The sequence below is a fragment of the Aotus nancymaae genome, unplaced genomic scaffold, assembly GCF_030222135.1.
Source record: "Aotus nancymaae isolate 86718 unplaced genomic scaffold, 86718_ANA_hifiasm-v0.15.2.pri h1tg000064l_1, whole genome shotgun sequence".
Taxonomy (NCBI): Eukaryota; Metazoa; Chordata; class Mammalia; order Primates; family Aotidae; genus Aotus; species Aotus nancymaae.
The window spans coordinates 24,325,434-24,352,482 of NW_026988479.1; the positions used below are offsets into that span (position 1 = coordinate 24,325,434).

The 27,049-nt window shown below is 45.8% G+C and overlaps 2 protein-coding genes across 3 annotated transcripts; both read left to right on the forward strand.

Moving 5' to 3' along the window:
* The first annotated feature begins 2,512 nt into the window (after positions 1-2,512).
* On the forward strand, positions 2,513-11,236 carry GRPEL2 (GrpE like 2, mitochondrial). Its single transcript, XM_012454116.3, has 4 exons — positions 2,513-2,611; positions 4,948-5,101; positions 6,191-6,272; positions 7,769-11,236. The coding sequence occupies exons 1-4, from the start codon at positions 2,535-2,537 to the stop codon at positions 8,131-8,133; spliced, it is 678 nt and encodes a 225-aa protein (XP_012309539.2). The 5' UTR covers positions 2,513-2,534; the 3' UTR covers positions 8,134-11,236.
* Positions 11,237-14,592: 3,356 nt separating this feature from the next.
* PCYOX1L (prenylcysteine oxidase 1 like) lies at positions 14,593-26,527 on the forward strand. Of its 2 annotated transcripts, XM_012453966.2 has the most exons (6): positions 14,593-14,703; positions 18,525-18,731; positions 20,102-20,276; positions 22,055-22,266; positions 23,916-24,056; positions 24,837-26,527. In XM_012453966.2, the coding sequence occupies exons 1-6, from the start codon at positions 14,616-14,618 to the stop codon at positions 25,496-25,498; spliced, it is 1,485 nt and encodes a 494-aa protein (XP_012309389.1). In that variant the 5' UTR covers positions 14,593-14,615; the 3' UTR covers positions 25,499-26,527. The 2 variants fall into 2 exon arrangements, with proteins under 2 accessions (XP_012309389.1, XP_012309456.1); XM_012454033.2 differs by lacking the exon at positions 14,593-14,703 and having other exon boundaries at positions 18,654-18,731; positions 18,858-20,276.
* The last annotated feature ends 522 nt before the right edge of the window (positions 26,528-27,049 follow it).

The following is a 27,049-nucleotide window of genomic DNA, read 5'->3' on the forward strand; positions in this document are numbered from 1 at the left end:
AGTGTCTAGTCTGTCAGAATTCTACTGTAACTGTCTCCTTACTGGAGGATCTTGCACAGGTTTACCAACCTTTCTGAGCCTCAAGTTTCTCATATGTAAAAGAGAATCATAATACCTCCCTAAACCACGTCACCTTTTTCATAAGGCCAAAAAGAAAATATAAGTTATTGGTCATGACACATTTGAGTTGGGCATCGGATTAGATAAAAAGATGAAATACTCCAGCTCTGTCCTCATGGAACTCACAGACACGCAGAAAAGAAAATCTGACCCAAATAACTACAGTACAATAAGCACATAACCCATGTTATGACAAGATTCAGAGTACTCAAGGAACACTTCTCATTCCCTTAAAAAAAAAATTTCAGGGACTAGTAACTAAGCTGACAACTCCAAGTGCCGTGGACCCCAATCACCAATCCATCCTTGCAAGTCTGTCAGCTTTTCATCCTAAATCTCTAAAATTCATCCATATCTTCCTATCTTCACTGATATGATCCAACTTAAGTCATTCAACAAATATTTATTGAGTACCTACTATACTAGATACCAGAAATCAGTAGTAAGACAGATAACCTCAGGAAGCTCACATTCTAGTTGGGGGAATAATCTTTAACAAGGAAGCAAAAGAAATAAAATACTAAGACACAAAAAGGGTGCTGGACGCAGTTACTTTAGAGTGGTTAGGAAGGTCTCTCTCTCTCTGTTCTCCCAGGAGAGAACATAGCCCTGTCTTGCCTGGGCTACTGGAACACACTGGCTTCCCTACCTTTTTTCTTATACCTTGCAATCTGCTCCACACAGCAGTCAAAGTGCCTCTTTAAACATAGCATTTGTCACATGTTCCCTGTCAATCCAAAATAATTTAAAAGGTCAGGATCTCATTTAAAGAGAGTTCATTCAAGCACAAAGGTTGAGAATGGCCTGCCCAGGAAGCACAGAAAGGAAGAATGTGTCTGTCTTAAACAGGATGAAAATCAGTGTTCCAAACTGTAGAAGTTCGTTAGGTTTAACAATTTCAACATCTTTCTATGCAAAGCTTAATGCATAGTTAAAATGAACTGAGTAGTTAAGATAGTCTTTTTCCTTTGAGAAAGGTGTATTTCACATTACACCCTGAAGATGTAACTGTCTTGGGGTCCCTGTTCAGGGCACCATTTGGTCTCAGTTAGGTACAGGACAATAAAGGAGGCCATCTATTACAAACATCAGTGATTGAGAGGGGAGATATCTGGTCTCTGCTTTTTCCTAGTCATTATAGAACAAGAACAATGAGGAAGAGAATTAAGATATAATTTTAAGAAGCAGAATTACAAAACATGCTTCATGGATTCAGACCACAGCCACATCTCTCTCAAAGCTTAAAGTATTTGGGAAGTTCCAACAGCTTTTACATTTTATTTATTTTCACATTCCATTGCAATCAGAATCAGACTAAATTTCATTCAGGAAAAAAAAAAATTGAGGCTGGGGGCGGTGGCTCATGCCTGCACTCCCAGCACTTTGGAAGGCTGAGGCTCGTGGATCACCTGAGGTCAGGAATTCAATGCCAGCCTGACCAACATGGTGAAACACCGTGGCTACTAAAAATACAAAATAGCCAGGGGTGGTGGTGGGTGCCTGTAATCCCAGTTAGGAGGCTGAGGCAGGAGCATCACTTGAACCTGGGAGGCGGAGGTTCCAGTGAGCCGCCGAGATCTTGCCACTGCACTCCAGCCTGGGTGACAGTGAGACTCTTATCTCAAAAATAATAATTTTGAACACCTACATTAGGGCACTACTCAATGAATGGGAATGAATAGACAATATCTCTACCCTAAAAGAGCTTATATTTTAGTGAGAAGCAATGAGACAATACACACTATTTAAAAAACAAGTCGATAAGAAGGGCATTAGAGGAAAAAGTCTGGGAGGAGTGATGGGCAATGGTTCAGGCTGCAATGTTTTAAACCGCTCACGTAGGATCTAGCGCTGCCTAACCACTACTCCTGTTTCCCTCCCGCCTCTGTATATTTCAGTCCCTTACGTGCAATACTCTTCTCTCTTTACTAGGCTTTCTGCAGATATTTCCTTCTGCCTGAACCCTTCCTTCAGCTCAGCTCAAATACCCCTTCCTCTGGGAAAACTTCCCACACGGCCAGATTTGTATTCTAGGCTTCCGCAGCACCTGCCCCTCACCTTTAAACACCGCTCACGTTCTGACTTTACATCCCGCTTGTATCTGTTTATCACTCATAATATCAAATAAGCTCCATGCGGGCACAGCTATGATCTGCTGTGCGCCCAACACGGAGCCTTTGTAGCAACTACTACTACCTGGCCTACCAGCGGAACACACTGAGAGACGAAAGTGTCGCGTTCGCTCCGGACGACCGGATGGGGAACTGCCCGGGCCACAGGGCAACCGGAAGTATAGCGTTCTAGTCCGGAAGCCCTTAGAAGGAAACGCCCGCAAAGGCTGGTGTTTAAGCGGGAGCGTCTCTTCACTCGTAGCTAGTGCGCGTGCGCCGCCTCCGTCAGCCCAAATCGGGAACATGGCCGTGCGGTCGCTGTGGGCGGGCCGGCTGCGGGTGCAGTGCCTACTGTCCTCGACTGCCGCGTGGGAGAGCAAGTAAGCGTGGCACGCGAGGGGTCGGGAGCGTGAGGACTCTGCGGGGCTAGCGAGCCAGCCGGGTAGTTGTGGGCTGGAAGGCGAGAGTTATCTGAGCGTAGACGATGGGACCAAGCCTCTCCCTCTACGACCGTGCACTCACGGCCCCATTTTGCAGACGGGAAAACTGAGGCCCCCAGCCGCGCCTCAGTCCTAGGCGGAGGAAGGTGGGGAGATCCGAGGTCATGCATGGCCTGGAAGGTGAGAAGTCTCTAAGCCCCCAGGGGAGGGACGTACCTCTCTCACAGCTGCTTCTCCCAGTCTGTTGTACCTGTGGGTAAATTTGGGTTCTCTCCCCTCACTCCGTGGGATCTTAGGCCAGTCCTTTCTCCGTTATCCGGGCACTGTTGTACCTGTCAGTAAAAGAAGGCCGCTGAACTTGGATTCTCGAAACGGCCATTGCATCAGCCTTCGGGAGACAAGTTCCATTTGCTGCCTTTATCCATCGGCAGCTTTTATTGGTCGCTTACGAGGCCGACTGCAGAACTGTGGATGGTCCTTTTTTTAATTCCCCTTTTTAATAATTGAGGAAACTGAGGCTTAGAAAAGAAAAGTTGAGTAACTTTTCCAAACTTAAATATTTGGGAAGCAGTGGAACCCAGGCTAGAAACCAGTCCGGGCTTTAGAATCGGCGCTGTTATTTAATGAGACATGTTAATTAATTTTTTCAAGGTCTATTGCCCACACATTGTTTCTTCCTGGGAAAGAGAATAAAAATGGTTGAGTAGGAGGTAGGGTTGGACCTCTGAATAGTAAAGTAAGCTACGGGAGAATCTGGTAAATGTGCTTAACTATATATGTAACACACCTGACCCAACATCCTACCCCCTAGCACCTGAGTGAGAGGTTGCATTCAGGGTTTCGGGACTTGGTTTTGTTTTCCGTTCTCAAGTCTTTTTGGCAGCTTGTTGGTGATGTAAGGAAACGATCAGAAGAAAAATGGTTCCTTTTGGTAAGCTGTCTCCCTATTCCACTTCTGAAGCAGTAGGAATTGAGATTGGCCACACCTGCCACCCCCTACTTCTTGGTCTGAGCTTTGGCTATTTTCCCTTTGAACTGGCCCTGAGACTATTTTGACCTGCTTTTTCAATTGGATAAATGTGTTTTTTTAGGGAGAAGGAGGTGTTTCACTGTGTGTAATTAGCCCCAGATCCACTGTGACTATATTTTCTGACCCCAAAATGTGGAACTGTCTATAAAATCACACACCAGATTATAATAATTGAATTTAAGACTGGCTTGGAAAGTCAAGGAGATAAAAGTCCTCTTGCCTACACCTTTAAACTAGCTGTTTGCTCTGCCTAGGATGCTCTTCCCTTTTTTAAAGACAACTCCTTTACCTGCTTTAAGCCTTTGTTCGGCTGTCTCCTCAAGGGCCACTCTACAATATATGCCAGTCCATATAAATGGTTTTAAAGAACTCTTGTACTCAGATTGATTTTCATGACAGTTTTACTTAAAAGTCAATTTACGAAGATCCAAGAGGTACAATAGAAACTTCCTTGACCTGGAGGTCAGGACTGCCACAGTCCAAGATTTGCTGTAGACTAGCCCCTAGTCCAAATTTCTTTCTGTGTGAACTCAAAAAGAGTTTAGGTGTACAAAATTCTAGATTACATAATGAGTTGAATGCAAAGACCTGTTTTCACCTGTGTCTGTAGTTCACTAACGGTAACATATAGTGTTGTATTTCATTGACTTGATCTTATATATAGGTTGGAATTTCTTTCTCAGCACATGTTCTCCTAAAAGCCTTATAGCTTGTAGTGAAGAAGGCTTAGAATTCTAAGCCTAACTCCGGTTTGCTAAGGTCCCTTTACTGGACTTAATTTCCCCCATTTGTAAGATGGAAGGTTGAACCAGAACTATATGACTTTTTGAATGCCCACTTCTGATAATGCTCCTCTGGTTCTGGGTATTAGCATTTGCTTTCCTTATGCTGACTTTTGTCTACCTAGTTCTGGCTATTTCTGCTGCTTGGTGCTCAGTGTCCTGACCCAGCAGAATACCAACTATGTGATCTTGAGCAGGACATCATGCTTTAAGCCTCTCAGCATCATTTTTTTCATCTGTAAAATAGGGATGACAGTAGGGTTTATCTCACATATTGTTGTGAGAAGAAAAGATGATAGTGTCTGGTGCATAGCAAGGACTTCATTAAGTGTTCATTTGTTACTATAACTGAAAACACTTTCTCCAGAGATTCAATCTGGAAAGATCTCTGGTCTCTAAACTTGGTTGTAATTTTGGCTTATGATGGCATTTCTTAATTATGTGCCGCCTCCTTCCTGTTTTAGGGGATGGCAACTTCTATTCAGCACTGCCATCCAGAGAACTGCTGGTGAGGACTGCCGTTCTGAGGACCCTCCTGATGAGCTTGGGCCCTCTCTTGCTGAACGAGCCTTAAGGATAAAAGCTGTTAAACTGGAGAAGGAAGTCCAAGATTTAACGGTGAGTTGATTTTCTATTTGTTCTTCATATCCTCTCTCTAGTTTAAATATCAACATAAAGTTTTTTACGTCAATTTTTAAAATGAAGTTTTCTCTAATTGGCTCTTTATGTGCTATCCCTCATCCCTCCTCCACTCCCTTGCTAGGTATACTGGGCAGGAAAAAAACTGTAGTAGTTCAAAAACACCACTGGCTAAAGATAGTCATCTCTTTTCAGTTTCCGGTTATGTCACAGCACTTAGATATCTGACATTAGACACACTTAAAGGGAGATAGATAAACCAGTTAGGAATTCGAAAGCAAAACCACCTAAAAAGGTAAGGAGGCTGGAAAGCATACCTCATGACAGTAATTGAAAGAACCAACAATTGTAATAAGATTGAGAAAGAAAAGGACTAAAGAGGGTAAAATAACTGCCTCCAAATAGATGACATACATTTTTTTTTATGAGACGTAGCTTCACTCTTGTCACCTAGGCTGGCGTACAATGGCGCCATCTCAGCTCACTGCAACCTCTGCCACCCAGGTTCAAGTGATTCTTCTACCTCAACCTCCCAAGTAGCTAGGATTATAGGCGCCTGCCACCATGCCCAGCTAATTTTTATATTTTTATTAGAGACAGGGTTTCAACCGTGTTGGCCATGCTGGTATTGAACTCCTGACTTCAGGTGATCCACCCATCTCGGCCTCCTAAAGCGCTGGGATTACAGGCATGAGCCACCATGCCCTGCCTAGATGACATACTTTGAAAACTTATTCTCAGTTATCCTAAGTTCAAGTCAGTGAAAGGAAGTTGGAGGTTGGCAGTGTTGGCTGAATGTGAAAAACAAAGCTTTTTCTCAAGATAATGAGCTTAAAGACTATTAGGAGTTTGAACTAGCAGGCTAAATGACTACCTAGCAGTGCTGCTAAAGAGTAGGTTTCTGCTTTGACTAGGGGTTTGGAGTAGCTGATTTAAGATTTCTGTAACTCCTAGTTTGTTTTATAAAAACCTATCAGAAGGGCGAAATTTGTAAAGTAAGCAAAAACATTCTCTTCCACCAATAGGCATTTGTTTTCTCATCCTTTTGATTTTGCTTTTGATGTTCAGGTGAGATACCAGAGAGCTGTAGCTGATTGTGAAAACATAAGGAGGCGAACCCAGAGATGTGTGGAAGATGCCAAGATATTTGGTGAGAGACTTATTTGACAATAAAAAATATCTTTGGCCGGGTTTGGTGGCTTATGCCTATAATCCTAGCACTTTGAGAGGCTGAGGCTGTCAGATCACATGAGATCAGGATTCGAGACCCATCCAGCCAACATGGTGACACCCCCCGTCTCTACTGAAAATACAAACATTGCTTGGCATGGTGGCGGGCACCTGTAATCCCAGCTACTCTGGAAGCTGAGGCATGAGAATCTCTTGAACCCAGGAGGCAGAGGTTGCTGTGAGCCAGAATCATGCCCCTACACTCCAGCCTGGTCAACAGAGTGAGACTCAGTTTCAAAAAGAAAGAAAAAAATGTCTTTGACTTTAAGGTAGCTACCTGTTTTGACACAGACCCTTAAGCCTGTCCCTGTATTAAAGTCAGATTAACAAAGTCCTTCCCTCTCACCAGCCCCCCACTGGAGCTTTGGTATTGTGTCATAGACATCTCTAATGATGATATTTCTTGCCCTTATTTCTGTAAGAAAAATCAAGTTTTAGAATTGAGAGTAATGGGATTTCTCAACAACTGAATTTACTTTTATCTTCTAACAGTTCATATGACTCTTAAAAAATCAGACAAGTGGCCGGGCGCGGTGGCTCACGCCTATAATCCCAGCACTTTGGGAGGCCGAGGCGGGTGGATCACAAGGTCAAGAGATCGAGACCATCCTGGTCAACATGGTGAAACCCCGTCTCTACTAAAAATACAAAAATTTAGCTGGGCATGGTGGCACGTGCCTGTAGTCCCACCTACTTGGGAGGCTGAGGCAGGAGAATTGCTTGAACCCAGGAGGCGGAGGTTGCCGTGAGCCGAGATCGTGCCATTGCACTCCAGCCTGGGTAATAAGAGTGAAACTCCGTCTCAAAAAAAAAAAAAAAAAAATCAGACAAGTTTTGTGGTCCATCTCCAGCAACTTCATAGCCAACTTAACCTCATCTATGGCTGTATCTTACTTTCATGCTCCTATTTAGCCAGTCCTCAAGAATAAACCGTTCTTGACACCCCTTAGCATAGTGTTGTTGACTTTCTTTTTTATTGTTACTTTCCTTCTCATGAAATATTAATGTCTTGTCCCTGTTGAGAATGTAATGCCTTAGCACAACTGGAACAGGCAGGAATTTTCAAAATGTACATAAGTCAATACTACAAGCAAATAGCAACAGAAATTCATGATACATTAAAATAGTTGTTTTTAAAGAACAGGTTTAAGCCTGCTGTATATAGTCTTACCTAGTTCTTGGATTCTGTCTTTTCCATTTCCAAGTCAGGTTCCTAGTCATATTTGCCTTCTGAGAGAGACACTGATTTGTCGGTTGGGTTGGGAATCAGTGATGATCTCTGAGTCCTGTGTGGCAACCTTTCCACTTGCTGTACTGCTCAGCATGCTAGCCATCTATCTAGGCCTTACCCAAACTCTATGCCCAAGGACAGAGTGATTTCCTCACAAACAATTAAAATGTCTGGCTTCCCTGCAGGAATCCAGAGTTTCTGTAAGGACTTGGTGGAAGTGGCCGACATTTTGGAGAAGACTACAGAGTGCATTTCTGAAGAAACAGAGCCAGGGGACCAGAAGCTCACTCTGGAGAAGGTCTTCCGAGGGTTGTCGCTTTTAGAAGCAAAGCTGAAAAGTGTGTTTGCCAAGCATGGCCTGGAGAAACTAACACCCATTGGTGACAAATATGACCCCCATCAGCATGAACTCATCTGTCATGTGCCAGCTGGCATTGGGGTACAGCCTGGCACCGTGGCATTAGTAAGACAAGATGGCTACAAACTTCATGGCCGCACCATTAGACTTGCCCGGGTGGAAGTGGCAGTGGAGTCTCAGAGAAGACTGTGAAGAGGCCATCAGGAACTGGATGTTCTCCCAGAGTGCAGTCACCTATGTTTCTTTTATTTATTAAACTAGGTTTGTATTGTACATGAGGTACTTCATGTGATATGTTTTGGATTTAGTCATATTGGCTTTATTTCTAAGATATTCTATTGATTTAATATGACCTGTTTGGTCTCATCAGAAGTCTTACCATTGGGCATTTGAACAGTGTGACAAGTGTTCCCATGGCCTTTATCAAAACATATTTAGGAAAATGGTACTCTGATGAATTTGAATCCAAAGTCCTTTTAACTATATGTTTTCAACTACATGTTCCTTCCTAGCGGTCCCTATAACAGGAATTGTATAGTATCTTGTATTTTGTGGATAAAGGAGACGGTAGGGATTGGTTCAACATTTGGGTACTTAGGGGATAAAGCTTCATAGTTGTATAAATTTATATCATTTGTGTTGATTTTTATACATATAGATTTTCAGGACTTTACCTTTTGTTTTTTTTCCTTTTAGCCATCTTTTGTCCTTGTAATCCCAACTAGATAGGCTTTATGCTCACATCATTAACCGATACCCACCCCTTTCTCATCCCCATTTGCAGGGGCTAAAGGTCTAGGTGAGACTTGGAAGGCAAGGAGCATCAGGAAATTTGAGATACCCAGGACCCTTTCAAGCAAGAATGGCCAAAAAGCCTTGTGCTGTCTTTGAGTTATCTTCAAATTATTTTCAGCCTCCGTGTCATATAATCATTTCAGGCAGATTGAGGCAGCACTAACAGCTAATGACCCACATGGCTCTATTTAGGTAATTTATCTACAACCCAGCCCTTACTTCTCTGCCCTTTTGTCAATGTTGCCTTATAATCCTTTATTAGATGATGGGAAATGGTGATGATCAGGACAAAAATGTTAGTTTCCCATGATTTCTTATTTATTAATAGTTATGCAGAAATTTTTTTTAAGTTTCCTCCTGCTGTATGTTATTTTTGGTGATAAAAACACTTAAGTATTCTCTCCTCTTAGCAATTTTTTTTTTCTCTGTTGCCCAGGCTGACCTCCAGCTCCTGGGCTCAGACAATCCTGCCTCAGCCTGCCAAGTAGCTAGGACTACAGGCGTTCACCACTGCGCCCACGATGTTTATTGTTTTGTTTTTTTTTAAGTTGGTGCTCACAAATCACTACCTCTGTTATACTGACAAGCTTTATTTCCTATTTTTTGTATCTGTTAGGTCACATTTGTATAAATATCTAGCTCACCTTTTATATTTTAACCTCCTAGAGTTAATGGGCCTATGTGGTTTTTTTTTCCAAGTCTTGTAGCTAGTGTTTTGTAAAAGATTTGTCCAATAAATGACTTAATGAATGAATGACCCATCAGTCAGAGTTTAGGAAGGCAGTCGATTATGGATTATTTCAATGTTGGAAGAGGCCTTAATGATCGAATCTCACCCTTTCTGCTTCTAAAGTATGAAAATCTAGTCTTTTTAGGACTGAACCCAAGGAAAATAATCTCTAGACTATTGAGTAAAGTTCAATGAGAATAAGAATAAAGAACAACTAGATATTAATGTCAATCATTGGGTATGCAAGTAAGTCCCCAGCAGACAGTCAGATGTTGTTGGATATCCAGATTGTATAGGTTTAGGTTTAAGTTATTACTCATAAATCCATTTCCACTGGAACTCTATGACCTCATTCAGTGGAATGGTAAAAAGTTGTCCTCTTATACATTATGGATAACTATAAGACAGCACACAAGCATATCAATAAAGCCATCTCCTTGTGGGCCCTACCATCTTCATCAGATTTAGACACTTAAAAAAAAAAGTAAATATGCACTTTTACAATGCAATCAAAAGATTGGTGGTAAGCTTTTAAAACCAGAACATCTTTTGGCATTCCACTAAGTGTATATTGTAAATTTAAGGAACAATCAAGATTCACGATAGGAAGTTGTCTTTTTTTGCCTTCATTTCTATGAGATTGACAGATGGTCACAATAAGAAAATGAGCTGATTATAATTGCTCTCTATGTGTTTTTTTATTGCTAGCTATCATTACTAGTTAGAATTAACATTAATTAGAATTAACAATAATTTTAGGCATGGAATGTTATGATTACCTAAAGAGATGTCTCTACCTTCTGGGCTCAAGCGATCCTCCCACCTCAGCCTACCAAGTAGCCAGGACTACAGGCAAGCATACCACCATGTCCGGCTAGGTTTTTTTTTTTTGCGGGGCGGGGCGGGGGTTGTTTGTGTTTTACAGGCAGGGTCTCACTATATTGCCCAAGCTAGAAGAATTTTCTAATACTTTTTACACCTCCCATTTTGGCAAGTAAATTGAGAATGACTTTAGGTTCTTCTGTTATTCAGTAGTTTTGCAGACTTAAAAGTGTAAATTTAGAATTAGAAGATGAAGCTATAATAGTAAGAATCTCAAGCTGAAGGGCTTTGGGTTGCCAAAGCAGCATAATGGAGCATAGGCTTGAACTTAATTCTTTCACAACATTGTGAAGATTAAGTGAAATGTGTTAAATGCCTACTACGGTAGGCTCTTGGATATTTATTTTATTTTTTTATTATGCACATTGTTTTTCCTGCCTTTTTATGGCTGTCTGAAGTCTAGGGAAAAGGGAAGACTGGTTAATGATGAGTAGAAAAAGCTTCTAAGCTAATCATTTGCTGACTTATTTTCCTTCTACCTTCTGTTTTTTTTAAAATTAGCCACACCACACAAAACCCACATTTTTAGACAGAAACAGCATCACCTTAATGGTATAGTGAAAAGACATTGGCTTGCAGATGATACTAAGGAAGCTTTGGCTCACTCTCACTTGAAAGTGGGATCTTGGTGTTTTCATACTTGGATTGTACAAATCTTTTACTGACTTTTCTTACTGCTACAAAGGAATCAGGCAGTTGGGTATTGATATGTTATTTAGTGCTCTCATTCATGGCAAAGGATTTGATAAATAAATAAAGATTCTTAAAACACTAAAGCAAAATCAAATGAGCAGGACTAAAGATGAAATGTAATATTCATCAGAATAAGGATCACTGAGAAAAATATTCAGAAACAACTTTAATAAAACCTGAATTGAAATAACCGCAGTTCAGGAGTTTAGAGTTTTTGTCTGCCGATTCATATTGTATATGGAACGTTATGGGCACTTTATGACTGCTGACCTGCCTCGTTGATGCTCTGGAAAGGTATGTCAAGATCTCAGCAGCACAGCCAAGTGGATGCAGTGTGGGCTTTCCACACCCTGCCTCAGTGTTGAAATCTTGTCTGTTTTCTTACTCCTTGACTTGCCTCTTTCTGATTCCTGTGTATTTCTTAAATCTGAATTCCTATTTAGTGGAGATAGGGTCTCACCACGTTGGCCAGGCTGTATTTTTAGTGGAGATGGGGTTTCACCACATTGGTCAGGCTGGTCTCAAACTCCTGACCTCAGGTGATCCACCTGCCTCTGCCTCCCAAAGTACTGGAATCACAGGCCTGAGCTACTGCATCTGATCCTATTTCTGCCCTCTTTTCTAGCATTGACTTGTTTTCTTGGGTTTGCTTCTTGGTTCTAGGTGTCTTATTTCCTTTGACTACTGCACTTGTACTGCTGGATTACTGACTGTTTCACCAGATTACAGACACTCGGCCTTGTTCTGACCTTCAGTTTCCCCATGTTCATCCTACCTTCTGACTGCCTGTCTTTGTCTTCTTTACCTCTGCTTCTCAGCTAGCTTCCATACCTAAACTCATGGCTGAATGGCCCTCTGCTGGGCCAGCCTTTCCTGGGATTTGGTCTTGCATTTTCATTATCTTTCCAATCCTGTCTGTATACTGTAGCTCCATAAACCATTTTTCCCATATTCCCAGTGCTAGTCAATGAGTATATTATTCCTATCCACTCAGATGTCCATGCTCTCAAGTTCACTGTGGTGGTTTTAAAATGGCTCCAGAATTCCTTGACACCTTTATTGAGGAGTAGGGCCTATGTCCATTCTTGAATCTCCTTGGAGCTTTGTGATTGCTTGACCAATAGAATACAGTGGAAGTAACACTGCCATTTTCTGGATGCAAATCTTAAAAAACTGGTATCCCCACTTCCTGTCTTGGGATGCTACCCTTGGAACCTTACCATCATGCCAAGAGCAAGCTGAAGTAGCCTGTGGAATGGAACTGAGGGCCCTGGTTGAGCTTTCAGCTGAGCCAGCACTATCTTGCCAACCAGTAAGCCATCTTGAAGGTGGATCTTCCCATACCCAGTGGAGCAGCTCCAAATGATACCACATGCAACAGATGAGCTCATCTTACTGAGTCCTGCCTAAGGTGCAGTGTGAGCAAAATAAATGACTGTTACTTTAGGCCACTAAATTTTTAATGGTTTGTTACACAACAGAAGATAAAATGATAGTCACCCCACTGCATTCCCAGTCTGGCACTCTGCCACAAGAATTGTGCCTACTTGCTTTTTCCCTTATCAGCTATTTTGAATTTCTCTCACGATGATGATGAGCACACACTCTTGTCAATGGGCTGGTAGGGTTAGAAGGGCTTCCTAACAGAAGAAAACAGCTCTAGATTCAAGAATTACAAAGGACCCTAAAATTACAAGCAAAATGTAGTCAAGAAGATGAATTTGAACACTAACATGATTTACCCTACAAAAAAATGACAGAGTACATCAGTACATAAGAGAACTTGGCACACAATGGTTAATGAATGCTTGTTTTAAAAACTGTTTTAAGGGAGTATCTGGAATCTTTTTGAGGGAGCTGCTGTCATCCATAAAGATTTGGAAGCCAAGGTACCGGCCATGTCAGCCTTCATCCTGGCTTTCCAGTCACCCCAGAGAGGCCACTCTGAACAGCACAGGCTTCCCAGCCCTAGGGTGAGTGTACTGCCCCTGTGCCTGGACCACCTCCACCAGCCCGCCCACCTCCCACCTGCAAATGAACTTAAAAGGTGTTGCATCCTGACACATTGCCAAAATAAAATTTTAAGATTATGACAAATGCATGATCTACCAGTTTACTAGTAGTAATCCAGTTTGGCCCAAGTAAATTAAGTCTCAATGCTGACTTAGAACCCCAGCTATAAGCTCTTTCACCAGTCTCTGAATCCCTTCAGTTTTTTGTTTTTGTTTTGTTTTGATTTTTTGAGTAGGAGTCTCACTGTGTCGCCCAGGCCAGAGTGCAGTGGCCCAATCTCAGCTCACTGCAACCTCCACCTCCCGGGTTCCAGCGATTCTCCCGCCCCAGCTCCCTGAGTAGCTGGGATTACAGACGCTCACCACCACACCCAGCTAATTTTTGCATTTTAGTAGAGATGGAGCTTCAGCATGTTGGCCAGGCTAGTCTCGAACTCCTGACCTCAAGTGATCTCCCAAAGTACTGGCATTACAGTCGTGAGCCACTGCGCCCGGCCCAGTTTCTTATTTTAGCCATAATCTGACTAAGTATGGATTGTATTTATTTTTATATATTTATTTTTAGAGGCGGGGTCTTTGTCACTCAAGTCTGGAGTGCAGTGGCACAATCATAGTCAAGCTCCTGGTCTCAAGCCTCCCACCTTTGCCTCCTGAATAGCTAGGACTACAGGGTGTGCACCACCACTCCCGGCGAAATTTTTTTTTTCTTTTTAGAAACGGGGTCTCTGAGTCTCACTGTGTTGACCAGGCTGGTCTCAAATCCCTGGCCTAAGCGATCCCCCCGCCTGACCTTCCACAATGCTGGGATTACAGGCTTGAGCCACCCCCAGCCTCCGGATTTTCTTTATTCTGAAACCCATCCCTATTTATTTTCTGCCAGAGGAAATCTGTTTTTCACAGCGTGATAAACTAGCAAGTCTGACATAACAACTATATAAAAACTGCAAACACATAAATAACAGCCGTATCGAAAGCATAGGGCTTATGTCAGTATATGAATAGGGTAGCGCCTTCCCACCCTGGCCACATGCTTGGTCAGCAATTTCCAGCACTTGCAGACACTGCAAACGGCTTCACACTCCTTATCTTACAAGATGGTTACAACCACCTAGAAAGGTGGAGCAGGACTCTTCGTCTGTGTTATTAAAGAGGAAACAGTGAGACACAGAGAAGACACAGAGCTAATAACGCAGAGGTTGGATATAACTGAGGTCTTCAAAGCTTCAGTTTTGTCTCTTTCACCCTTAACCCGCAGCTGGGCCCTGGTCCTGATGCTGAGGCCCCGAGGCGCGCACACCTGCGCCGGGCAGGAATGAACCAGCCAATGAGGAGCCCGCATGCAGGGGGCGGGACGGGAAAGCTGCCAATGAGAGAGCCGACCCCGAGAGACACGGAGCTAATGAGGGCCTCGTGCTGGAGAGGGACGGCTGTTCGGCCAATGCGGGGCTGGGTCCGGCGCGGCAGGAAGGCGGGACTGCCAGTGGGGCGCCGGGGCGGGGCGGAGAGCCGAGCGCCAACCCGCGAGCGGACGAACTCGGCGTGCTGCCCGCTCGCCGCCCGCCATGGCCCGCGCAGCCCCGCTACTCGCCGCGCTAAACGCGCTTCTCGCCGCCGCCGCCGCTGGCGGAGATGCTCCGCCGGGCAAAATCGGTGCGGGAAGGACGCGATGGGGTTCCCAGCTGGGGAGGGCCGGCGAGTAAAGGGTTCTCAGCTCTCAGCTAGGTGGGGGTAGAGGAGGGCAGCTGGGTAAGGGAGGGGGTCCTCGGGAGAGGAGGTGGGTGGAAGAGGGCGGAAGGGGACGCGGCAGGGAAGGTCCTGGTGGGGCTGGGGCGTGGCATGTGAAGAGGGCCACCTGGGACGGAAAAGAGGCCTGAGCAGGACTGGTCACGGATCTCACCGGGAGGTCCAGGATCACTGAGCATCTGCCGTGAACCTGGCTGTTTTCTAGGCGCCGGATGACAGAAGACAGAGAGGCTGGGCGATGGCATTCACAGAGGTTGGTTGAGGGCTGTCTGTGTAGCAGGTGTGGTGCTCTAGTTCCTGCTGTGGGAAGAGCCCTCACAGTACAGGGAAGTCCGTGCTGAGCTGAGAAAGTACAGTGCATGCAGAGCAAGGGCGCTTCATCTCTCTTTGCAGCCCCAGGAGGGCTTCTTGGAAGTAACAGCTAAGCCAAACCCCCACCCCAGGTCAATAGGAGACAGTCCTGGCAGAGACAGAACACTAGATCTGCTGGATATTTGCTGACAGAACAGGGAACTTTTAACAACAGTCATTTTGTTTATTGTGTGTGTGGTTTCTCCAATACTTTATTTTGAAAATGCTCCCATGTACAGCAAGAATTTTATAGTGGTCATCTGTATACCCACCACCTACATTCTGCCATTAACTGCTACTATACTTGCTATGTCACATAACTTATCACCCTTCTAGACATCCACGAATCCATGCTACATTTTGATGCATCTCCAAATATATTGCAGACATCAGAACACTTCACTAAATACTTCATCGTGCATATCATTGACTAGAGTTCCATATGTGTTTACAGTTGCTTTTTTCCCCTCCCTTAACAATTGTCTTTTTAACTACATGACTCGTGAAGATTTTCAAGTCCCTTCGCACATAATATTCGCACAGGCAGAGATGCTGGGCTTCGGGGTGGGAGGACAAAGGCCCTACTCCACTATGCTACCCTCCATGCACCCCAGTTGGCAGGAGTGCCTGGAACATCTCACAGAAGCACTGCAAACTTACAGGGTCTAGTGCAGTGCTAAAGCCTTTTTTTGTGTCAGAACCACAGCCCAGGCCATACAGGGTTAAGACAGACTGAAGCGTGCCAGGAACCAGTTTGAGACTGAGAATTTAGAGCTTTCCATGAAAAGAGAATCCTGAGGCTAAAGTAGGCAGAGAAGCCCTCATGGAGAGAAGGTGGAGTTTGAGCCAGACTTTGAAGGATGTGGAAGAGTTAGGCAGGCAGTATCCATGTGTGACCATGTGTTCTCTCTCTGCCCTTAAATTATTTGAATACAGTGTGGCTAGGGGTAAGCGGAGTGTACTGTGGGAATATGCAGGGCACTCCCCATTTTCTTTGGAACAGGCAACAGAACAGGACATTTCTCACCATTGGGGAAGGGATAGGACCTCCAGCCAGCAGAATTGCTGCATTGTGGCAACATGGAGCATTCTGCCTGCCTCCTTCCAGCTGGCCCTTCTGGCCCCACCCAAGAGTCATCCAGGGCAGGATGCTTGGCAATGCCACGCTGCCCTTTAGCTTTCTAGATTTTCCTCAGCCCTCTCACAGGAGCCTCTGTCCACCCTTGGTGGTTTGGACTCTACCCACAAGAATGCGTACCTTCCTGTTAGGATGGCTTAATCCTTGTGCTCCTGCAGGATCAAATCTGAGAACCCCCATGTGGCATCAGGACCCTCTAAAGCCACCCATATAGTTCCATATGCTGCCCTGCTCATGCTGGTCTCTTTGCAGAGCATGCATGCCCTCTCACTGACAAAACTGATTGTCCTCCAGCGTCTTGCATGAAATCTTATTTACCTGAGAAGCCTGTGTCCCCAAACTCTCTGGGACAGAATTCACTGCTTTCTCTTCAGGACTCCCTGGTACCCCCGTTGCACTTCATCACGGTTTGTTGTAGCTAATTGTGCAGGAGTCTGTCTGCCCACTCCATGCTGGCCTCCTGGGGGACAGAAGCCTATTTGATTTATCTTTGTCCCCCAGGACATCTTACTGTAAATTAGAGAGTGAGTGTCAGTTGTGTTAAATGAGCTGATTCACAATGAAATGGTGTCTTCTGCTTCCTGATCTTGGGCAGCTTCTAGGCCTTAATATCAGTTTCTCTGGAGAAATTGGTAATTTGAGACTCTTTGCACATGAGGGGGACAGGAGCACAGTGGTTAAAATAAAAAGGTTATGTGCTGCCTTGGAAGTGGCTTTGTAAGTACTGAGAGAGGAAGTGGTTTATTCTTTCAACACAGAAAAAATACTTCATGAACTCTACTGTCTACCAGGATCTGGGGGCATAGTGACCATCCGCTCTCTCTCTCTGTCCTTAAATAACTTGAATACAGTGTTACTAGGGGTAACCAGAGTGTGCTATGGGAATGCACAGGAGGAACACCTGACTCACTTCAGGTGGGTCAGTCAAGCCAAGCTATAGGTGACATCTGAGGGCTGTTAAAGCCAGTGAGACACAGGGTGACGGTACTCCTATCAAAGGGAACAGCTCGGGCAAAGGCCCAGGCATAAGACAAAAGCTATACGACCACAATAAGAGAAGCCCAGACAGACAAGAAGGTGGCATCTTGGAAGGATAGGGCAGGAGGTGGAGTAAGTAAACGGAGGCCAGATCATAGAGAACCTGGTGCTATCTGAGGATTGCCTGTCACTTCCTGGCAGCAGCTGGTACTCTGGGACCCAGTGGGTCCAGTAAGGATAAATTACAACAGATTTATTCCATTTTCTTTTTGGATAAGGCCTCTGGACTGTCTGATGAGAGGAAAGTAGTGTTTCAGATACATATATATGATGGGGAAAAATTATAGGTAGAGTCGTCGTCCAATTCAGTAGCTTCATAGCTGTTTACAGTTCTCTCACAGGACTGTTTAATGATTAGTGTCAGGCCAGGCACAGTGGCTCATGCCTGTTTCACTGTGCTGGTCAGGCTGGTCTCGAACTCCCGACCTCAGGTGATCCACCCGCCTCTGCTTCCCAAAGTGCTGAGATTACAGGCGTGAGCCACCACGCCTGGCGGGTACATTACAGTCTTGACAAACACAGACATAGAGATGATTTAAGTGTCCAGTGTAGGTTGGACTAGACCAGGGGTTGGCATACCTTTTCTGTAAATGACCAGAGACTAAATACTTTAGGCTTTTCAGGTCATGCAGTCTCTGTTGCAGCTACTTAACTCTACCTAAAATGAAAACAGTCATAGACAATAAATAAAAGAAAGGACGTCATGGCTGTGTTTCAATAAAACTTTTGTTTGCAAAAACAGGCGTCTGCCCAGATTTGGCCTGCAGGCTGTAGTTTGCCAATCCCTGGATTAAGGAGTGGTTTCCAAACACTGATCACTGAACAGAACTGGTCAGTAACTTTTTACCAATTCATAGTGAAATAAGAAAACTAGAAGTAAATTAGTGAGTTTGTATAAAACTAAATTTATTCTCTTTAAATGGTCATCCTGACTTTCAATATTCTTTGCTCGTCTTTTGCTGCTGAAATGCCTTTTTCTTTATGAAATGCAGGTTATAGTAAATGTTCATTTTCAGGTTTGCCTTTGCTTATTATTAATAGCTCTACTGACAGTCTGCAAATTTCCTTTTGGAAATGTTATAAGCCTACGAAATTTAAGCACCTGGGAACCACCAGCACAGGAGGATGCAAAGCGTGGGTTGCAGCCTCTCACTCTCATGTTCTGTCTCTCTGCTTCCCTGCCTCCTGGGCCTGCTGACAGCCGTGGTTGGGGCCGGGATCGGGGGCTCTGCTGTGGCCCATTTCCTCCAGCAGCACTTTGGACCTCGGGTGCAGATTGACGTGTATGAGAAGGGAACCGTGGGTGGCCGCCTGGCAACCATCTCAGTCAACAAGCAGCACTACGAGAGTGGGGCCGCCTCCTTCCACTCCCTGAGCCTGCACATGCAGGACTTCGTCAAGCTGCTGGGTGAGTGGTCAGTCCTGGGGCTCCAGTGCCCAGCGCCCTGGGGCTGGTGACAGCATCGGGCCCTTCTCAAACTTCCCAGACCATCAAGGCCGGAAGGTGATGTGGCCCAATCTCCTCATTTTACAGATGCAGCAGCAGAGACAAGAGAGGGGAACTTGCCTGAGGTTACACAGTGAGTTAGTTGCAGAGCCGGGATTAGAACTCAGGTTTGACTCCTAGGCCAGTTTCTTGCCCTTTCAATTTGCTGCCTCTAAATAATCGTGATCATATCACCTTCCACATGCTCGTGCTTGCCAGACACCCAGCACCCTTCTGGGTGGTATGTAGACGTCACCTCAGATCCTCCCTACCAACCTGCAAGATGAGTGTTAGATCTCCTCTTAAGGAAACTGAGGCTCAGATAATGTATAGATCTCAGCTAAAGCCATTACAGCAAGAGAGCTAGCATTGAAACCCAGCAGCATCTGTCAAATACACCTTCTGTTTGATGCAGAAACTCCATTTCTCAGAAGTGATGCTACAGGTGGTCTTACAGATGTGCAGAGTAGCATAGATACCAAGTTATTCATTACAGCATTGTTTATAATAGCAAAAGGCTGAGAGTATCCTATCTGCCTATCCCCTAGGACCTGGAGTTAAACAAATTATTGTCTAACTACACAATAGGCTGTTCAGCAGTCAGAATGGGGAAGTTTTTATGCCTAGATACAGGACAATCTCCAAGATATAGTGTATTGTTAAGGTGGAGAGCAGATTGGAACCATTGATGGTTCCAGTCCATGCTAATGAGATTACATGAGTGACAGAGGGACAAGACATGAGCCTGGGGGTGAGTGGGAACCCTGTCAGATCAAGCCAGAGGAGAGGACAGGCTGGACTGGCAGAGAAGGTGACAGTATTGGCATGAAGTTGCAATGTGCCATGTGAGGTTTGTGGGGGTGGGGAAGAAACAAGTCATAGTAGCTATATCTGTGTTTACGAATCCACTGGTCTGTAAGTTGCAGCGTGCAGGGTGGCTGTAAGAAGCTAGGATAACTTCCATGTGATCTCAGTGCCCAAGGCCACCATCTCAGAACAGGCCCAGTGGCTCTCAGCCCCTGGACATTCTGGACATAAAATCTGAGTTTCCCTCACTTGTGGATCCTGTTGGGAAAAAAAAAATGTAAAATGTTACATTATTTTCATTTTCATTCATTTATTGACTAGGTAGTCCAGCCATTTTCCCAGTGCATCTGTTCACTGTTTATAAACAAGCGGCACAAATGAACAAACCACAGTGTTGGTGTTTCCTTTAATGGAGCCAGTCCATTTGCATCAAGAAGGCTCCAAGTCTTGGAGGGGACCTGAGGGGCTCCTCTTTGTCTCTGCAGGGCTGAGGCACCGCCGTGAGGTGGTGGGCAGGAGCGCCATCTTCGGCGGGGAGCACTTTGTGCTGGAGGAGACCGACTGGTACCTGCTGAACCTCTTCCGCCTCTGGTGGCACTACGGCATCAGCTTCCTGAGGCTGCAGATGTGGGTGGAGGAGGTCATGGAGAAGTTCATGAGGTAGGGCTGGCGGAGCTGTGGGGATGGCATTCCGGGGCGTACCGAGAAGAGGTGGGGGAGGAACCAGCTTGACTGTACTTTGTGAAAAAGGGAAAGGTCTTTGCTGGGTATGAGAGCCAGCACAATTCAGTGCAGGCTCAGAGCAAGGCCTGGCATCAGGAATGGCCATATTTGGTCCAGTAATGGTCTCTCTAGTATTGTCACACTGACACTCATTTTCTTACCCTCCCTCTGCTACATTGATATTAATAAAAGCATGGGTTGTAAACTCAGTCACTTAACAAGGGCTGAATTGGGATGTGAGTCAGTGAATCAGGAGGTAGAAAAGAGCAGAGCAAGGCCCCCTCTGAAGGAGGCAGCCAGCCCTCAACCGCAGCCATCTGCAGCCAGCTGCGTGCAAGGCCCACCTCATGTGGCTAGATCTACTCGCTGTTCAGAAGAAGCTAGAATCCAGAGTTGTGTGTGAAATCTTTCAGTGTTTCCACATTGGCAGCCATTTCAGTCCACAGGCTGCATTTTGCCCTACAGATGTGTTTCATTTGTAAGCCAATGAAACACATCTGTAGGGCAAATGCAGCCTGTGTACCACTCATTTGCGAACTGTGTTGTCCCCATTTTTCCATCTAGAATAAACACCTTTCTTCACTCCTCTTATCCCTGGGCTCCAGCCCCCTCCCCATCACCTTTGGTCCCATATATGGAGGGCAGGTGTTCTGTTCTCTCCCTGTTCACTCACTCACCAAGCTGTCACTCCACCTTTCCTCAAAGTCCTTCCCAAAGGTGCTCACTGCTTCTAGTCCAAGGTTCAGGGACTGTTCCTCGGACCCCATCGCTCTCTGCCTCCCTTCAGTGTCAGACACTTAAGTGTGGCCTGTGCCCTCCTTCCCTGGTTCCTGACACTTCTCCACTCGCTTCCCATTCTATAACTCCGCTGTTTATAGCCCTTCTTCCTAATATTCTCCAGATGTCACCCAAAGCTTATTTCCTTAACTCTCTTCTTTCTGATATTTTTCTCCCTTGTCAATTTTATCCAGACCAATAATGTTGACTTCTACCTTTTATGGGAGATGACTTCTCCCTGTCAACCCTAGTTCCCTCTTCAGTTATAGACTCACATTTCTCCTTTGTAGACACCTCCCTCTGGTGTCCTATTGATAACCAAACTCAACATGTTTATTAAAGTGGCCCTAGAATGGGCAGCATTTCAAAGGCCCGCCAGTCAGGAAATCCATCGATGGTTCTAATCCATGCTAATGAGATTACATGAGTGACAGAGGGACAAGATATGAGCCTGGGGGTGAGTGGGAGCCCTGTCAGATCAAGCCAGAGGAGAAGACAGGCTGGACTGGTGGAGAAGGTGACAGTATCAGCATAAAGTTGCAACATGCCATTGGGTCCTAGAAGCTGCGGCAGAGCTGACACTATTGGAGTGGGGATGTTCCAGCAGGAGTGGGCCATAGCCCACTGCCTGGCAGTCCCAGCTGGGTGAAGAAAGGGTTTTAAACTATGACCTCAGGCAGGGAGTAGCTCAGAGGTGATACAGTTATTCGGCACAGCCGTGATGTGAAGATACCATACTTCCACACTCCCATTAGGTGGGATAGGCCCACCACAGTCAGTGAACAGGCCCCAGGGAACATAACCAGCCTTCTCTCCCACCGCGCCATGTAGAGGAAGTGATAGGTTCCTGCTGGGCCTCCCAGGCACTATGACCCAGGGGCAGGTGGTCAGGCAAAAAGCCTTCCTCCACAAGGACTCCAGCTCTATGTGTCTTCTAGGATCTATAAGTACCAGGCCCACGGCTATGCCTTCTCGGGTGTGGAGGAGCTGCTGTACTCACTGGGGGAGGCCACCTTTGTCAACATGACCCAGCACTCTGTTGCCGAGTCCCTGCTGCAGGTGGGCGTCACACAGCGCTTTATTGATGACGTCGTCTCTGCTGTCCTGCGGGCCAGCTATGGCCAGTCAGCAGCGATGCCCGCCTTTGCAGGTGAGCATCCAGCCCTTGGCCTGCCCGCCTGCCCCTCCTCTGCCCAGGGTGCTCATAATGGGCTGGAGGTCTCCATGATAACCTCCGCTTTATCCAGCTCATTACAGTCACCTAGGCACTCTGCTCCCCCATCCTGTTTGATTCTGGCACTGGCCGTGAGTTGGCAGGAGACAGTATCACCCCACTTCACAGACAGTGAAAGCAAAGCTCAGATCACAGGTCCAGTGTGTTTCTACCACTCCCAATTGCCTCATCATCCCTTGCATGTGTGTAAGTGCTGGAGCTGAGATGATGCTCTGCTCTCTACTCTTTGGTTTCAAGAACTACCCTGTTGAGGCCTTTGAACCACTGTTAGAGCACCTCCTCTTCCCAGCTCCTGACGGGGGTGGCTCGTCCTGTGTATAGCTCACTCTCCGCTAGCACAGACCACAAGAGTGGAGAAGGTAGGCTTCACAAGAGCAGGAATCCTTGTTCACTGATACATCCCAAACACAGAACTCAAGTTGTTTTAAAAAAGAATAGGGACTGTATTTGTTTCTTAGGGCTGCCATAACAAAGTAACACAAACTGGGTTTGTTAAACACCAGAAATTTATTGTCTCACAGTTCTAGAGGATAGAAGTATGAGGTCAAAGTGTTGGCAAAGTTGGTTCTTTCTGAGGGCTGTGAAAAAATATCTGTTCCATGAGTCTTGTGTAGTTTCTGGTGATTTTCTGGAAATGTTTGGCATTCCTGGCCTGTAGATGCATCACCCTGATCACCGTCTTCATCTTCACTTAGCATTCGCTCTTTGCATATGTCAGTCTCTGTGCCTAAATTTCCTTCTTATAAAGATGCCAGTCACACTGGATTAGGCTCTACCCTAATGACCCTATCTTAACTAATTTCCAAATAAAGGTTATAGTCACAGGTAGGGATAATGTTTTCAACACCTCTGGTGGGGGGACAAAATTTAATCCATAACATACTAGGCACTCAGTATATTTTTGTTAAATAAATGAATGAAGAGATTTACAATAACAAGCACCTCCCTGGTACCCTCAATACTATTCGTCTGACTCTGCACATGCTGGCTCCTTCTCAGCCTTCAGGCCCTGCCTCAGTGTTCCCTCAGTGTGGCTTCCCTGCTCACTCAGTATCTTGTGTGTCTCCTTCATAGCATTTTTGTATAGAGATAGATAGAATTCACATACCATATAATTCACCCATTTAAAGTGTACACTCAGTGGTTTTTAGCACATTGGGAGTTCTGAAACCATCAACACAATCAATTTTAGGACATTTCTATCATCCCAAAAAGAATCCCCTTGCCCTTTAGCCCTCACCTCCCCAGCACCCCCCAGCCTTCCAGCCCTGCGCAACCACAAATCTGCTCTCTGTTTCTGTGGATTTGCCCAGTCTGGGCATTCCGCATAAAACAGACCTCACAATATGTGGTCTCCGGGAGCTGGCTCTTTCATTGAGCACAGTTCTTCCCCCCATAGCACTGTGTACTTTGTTGTACTTATTTGTATGTTTGCTGTCTCCCATGCTCGTGGTTGGGAGAGTTTTGCCCTGGCAAGGAGGCCCAGTCGAATAGTACTGGACTCCCCAGCCCTACTGCCCCACGGCCCTGACAACCTCTCAGCAGCCCTTTCCCACTTTGCCCAGGAGCCATGTCACTAGCCGGGGCCCAAGGCAGCCTGTGGTCTGTGGAAGGAGGCAATAAGCTGGTTTGTTCCGGTTTGCTGAAGCTCACCAAGGCCAATGTGATCCATGCCGCAGTGACCTCTGTGACCCTGCACAGCACAGGTGAGTAGACAGAGCAGGAGTGGGCACGCATGCCAATTCCCAGCTACTGGACACTCCTGCCTCCTTTGTACCTCAGCCCTGGTTGGTGATCCCCTGGGGAGTAGTTACAGAAAAGCATTGAGAAGCCCCAGCCCTGCCAGTGACACTAGAGGGTGCTGTTTTCCCAATTCAAATGTCAGAGCCAGAAAGCTGAGACTTCCATCAACCCAGTCTTTTTCTGTTGACTGATGAGTACTTTGAATGACAGCCTTGCCCAAGCTCCCCAAGCTGGTCTGCAGTGGAGGCAGAGCAGAAACTGAGTCTCCGGGCTCCAGGCCTCTTGCTTCCTCTGCAGCCACACCTGCATGGAGAGAACAGGACCCACCATCTAGACAGCCCCGCTGTACCAGGGTCTTGTATTCTCAATGCTGGGCCCCAGTGGGGAGTTCAGTGGGTAGAAGCCAAGGGAAAGTTGACTTTTTTTTTTTGACAGAGTATCCCTCTGTCTCCCAGGCTGGAGTGTAGTGGTGCAATCTCAGCTCATTGCAACCTCCACCTCTCAGGTCGAAGCAATTCTCCTGCCACAGCCTCCCGAGTATCTGGGACTACAGGCATCCACCACCACTCCAGGCTAATTTTGTATTTTTAGTAGAGATGGGATTTCTCCATGTTGGTCAGGCTGGTCTTGAACTCCTGACCTCAGGTAATCCGCCCGCCGTGGCCTCCCCAAGTACTGGGATTACAGGCGTCAGCCACTACACCCAGCTGGGGAAAGTTTACTTTGTGTTCTTTTCTTTCCAGAAGGGAAAGCCCTATACCAAGTCGCCTATGAGAATGAGGTAGGCAACAGCTCTGACTTCTATGACATCGTGGTCATTGCCACCCCCCTGCACCTGGACAACAGCAGCAGCAACTTAACCTTTGCAGGCTTCCACCCGCCCATTGATGACGTGCAGGGCTCTTTCCAGCCCACCGTCGTCTCCTTGGTCCACGGCTACCTCAACTCTTCCTACTTCGGTTTCCCAGACCCTAAGCTTTTCCCCTTTGCCAACATCCTTACCACAGATTTCCCCAGCTTCTTCTGCACTCTGGACAACATCTGCCCTGTCAACATTTCTGCCAGCTTCCGGCGAAAGCAGCCCCAGGAGGCAGCTGTTTGGCGAGTCCAGTCCCCCAAGCCCCTCTTTCGGACCCAGCTGAAGACCCTCTTCCGTTCCTATTACTCAGTGCAGATAGCTGAGTGGCAGGCCCACCCCCTCTACGGCTCCCGCCCCATTCTCCCAAGGTTCGCACTCCATGACCAGCTCTTCTACCTCAATGCCCTGGAGTGGGCAGCCAGCTCCGTGGAGGTGATGGCTGTGGCTGCCAAGAATGTGGCCTTGCTGGCTTACAACCGCTGGTACCAGGACCTAGATAAGATTGATCAAAAAGATTTGATGCACAAGGTCAAGACTGAACTGTGAGGGCTCTGGGGAGAGCCTAGGAACTTTCAGCCCCCACTGAAGATGGATCGCACCCCACAGCAGCCCAGGACTGAATAAGCCATGCTCGCCCGCCAGACCTCTCTCTGACCTCTCATGTATCAAGCATCTTTTCCCTCCAGTGTGGGTCCGGGTGACCTACTGTCTTCCTAACTTAAGGGTCCTCACAGTGGCCGCTGCTTTTTTTTAAGGGGGAAAGTAAAAAAAGGAAAGGAAATCCAAACTAGTATATTTGTTTTATTTATTTTTTTTTTAAGAAGAAATAAAAGTTCATCTTCACAAGGTGCTTCAGACTTGGTTTTTTAACTAGGAACCAGAGGACTACGGGAGAGATTATAAAGCAGAGAACTGTGAGTCTAATTTTTTTTACTGTTTTTCACTACGTACTCCCACAGTGGACAATCAGTTGAGGCAACCTACAGTAAAACATTTACAACCAGAGGGTTACAAATAATGTGAAAGGGAAGATCAGAAACCCTAAGAAATGACCATAGCTCCTGTTTACTGTGTGGACTTGGTAGATTTGAGGTACCTAGTTCAGAACTCACTAGTCATCTCCAAGCTTGTCAACATCACTGCATGTTGGAGGAGATGACTGTGGTAGGACCCAAGGAAGAGATGTGTGCCTGAACAGTCGTCAACATTATCTCCAAGTTTCCTGGAACCGGTGGGAAAAGATAAACCTGTGAGGCTCTAGGAACAGGGAAACTTTTCCTTGGCACCTGGAGGAATTGACTATTCTCTTCCTTATGCAAAGATTGAGGAATGCAACAATGCAAAGAAGACAAGTCCCCAGCTGGTAGAGAGGGAGGTCATATCTCACCCCCAGGTGTTTATCCCAGCAGAAGAAAGAGAAAAGAAGGTGTTAGGGTAGGATTCTTCAGAGGTTAGCCTGGTACTTGCTCATCAGACACTAGCTTGAAATAAGAGGAAAATTATGCTTTGCTTTGCTAAAAATCACTCATTTTAGAAAAGAAAGTAAAAGTCCTTTTCATTCCTTTTGGACCTGTTCTTTTCTGTAATGGAAGAACTAAGTCTTAGGCGCCCAGGGACCAACCACTACATTAGAATCTCCTGGGGAAGGGTAGAGGGCCTTGAGAAAGATGCAGATACTTAAAGACTCACTAAATCAGGCTTTAGGGAAAGGGCCTGGGTGCCCAGAGTAACAACACTGCCAAATGCATGGGCAAAATACCCTTCCAGTTGGTGGAGGCCCAAACTGGCTCTGAGGTGATTTTTACTGTGCCAGGGTGATGGTAATGAGCAGTTCATTGAAAGAAAATACAAGTAGTATGCACTTATTATCTATGGAAATTATGAAACCAACACATCAGTAAGAAGGCTTTTTTTTTTTTTTCTGAGACAGAGTTTCATTCTTGTTGCCCAGGCTGGAGGGCAATGGCCTGATCTTGGCTCACTATAGCCTCCACCTCCTAGGTTCAAGCAATTCTCATGCCTCAGCCTCCCAAGTAGCTGGGATTACAGGCGTGAGCCACCACACATGGCTAATTTTTTGTATTTTTAGTAGAAATG

Coding starts and splice junctions, on each gene's coding strand:
- GRPEL2 (XM_012454116.3), top strand. CDS start 2,535: ATGGCCGTGCGGTCGCTGTGGGCGGGCCGGCTGCGGGTGCAGTGCCTA. Junction 2,612..4,947: donor ACTGCCGCGTGGGAGAGCAA/GTAAGCGTGGCA, acceptor TTCCTGTTTTAG/GGGATGGCAACTTCTATTCA. Junction 6,273..7,768: donor GGAAGATGCCAAGATATTTG/GTGAGAGACTTA, acceptor GCTTCCCTGCAG/GAATCCAGAGTTTCTGTAAG.
- PCYOX1L (XM_012453966.2), top strand. CDS start 14,616: ATGGCCCGCGCAGCCCCGCTACTCGCCGCGCTAAACGCGCTTCTCGCC. Junction 20,277..22,054: donor GTCATGGAGAAGTTCATGAG/GTAGGGCTGGCG, acceptor TGTGTCTTCTAG/GATCTATAAGTACCAGGCCC. Junction 24,057..24,836: donor TGTGACCCTGCACAGCACAG/GTGAGTAGACAG, acceptor TTTTCTTTCCAG/AAGGGAAAGCCCTATACCAA.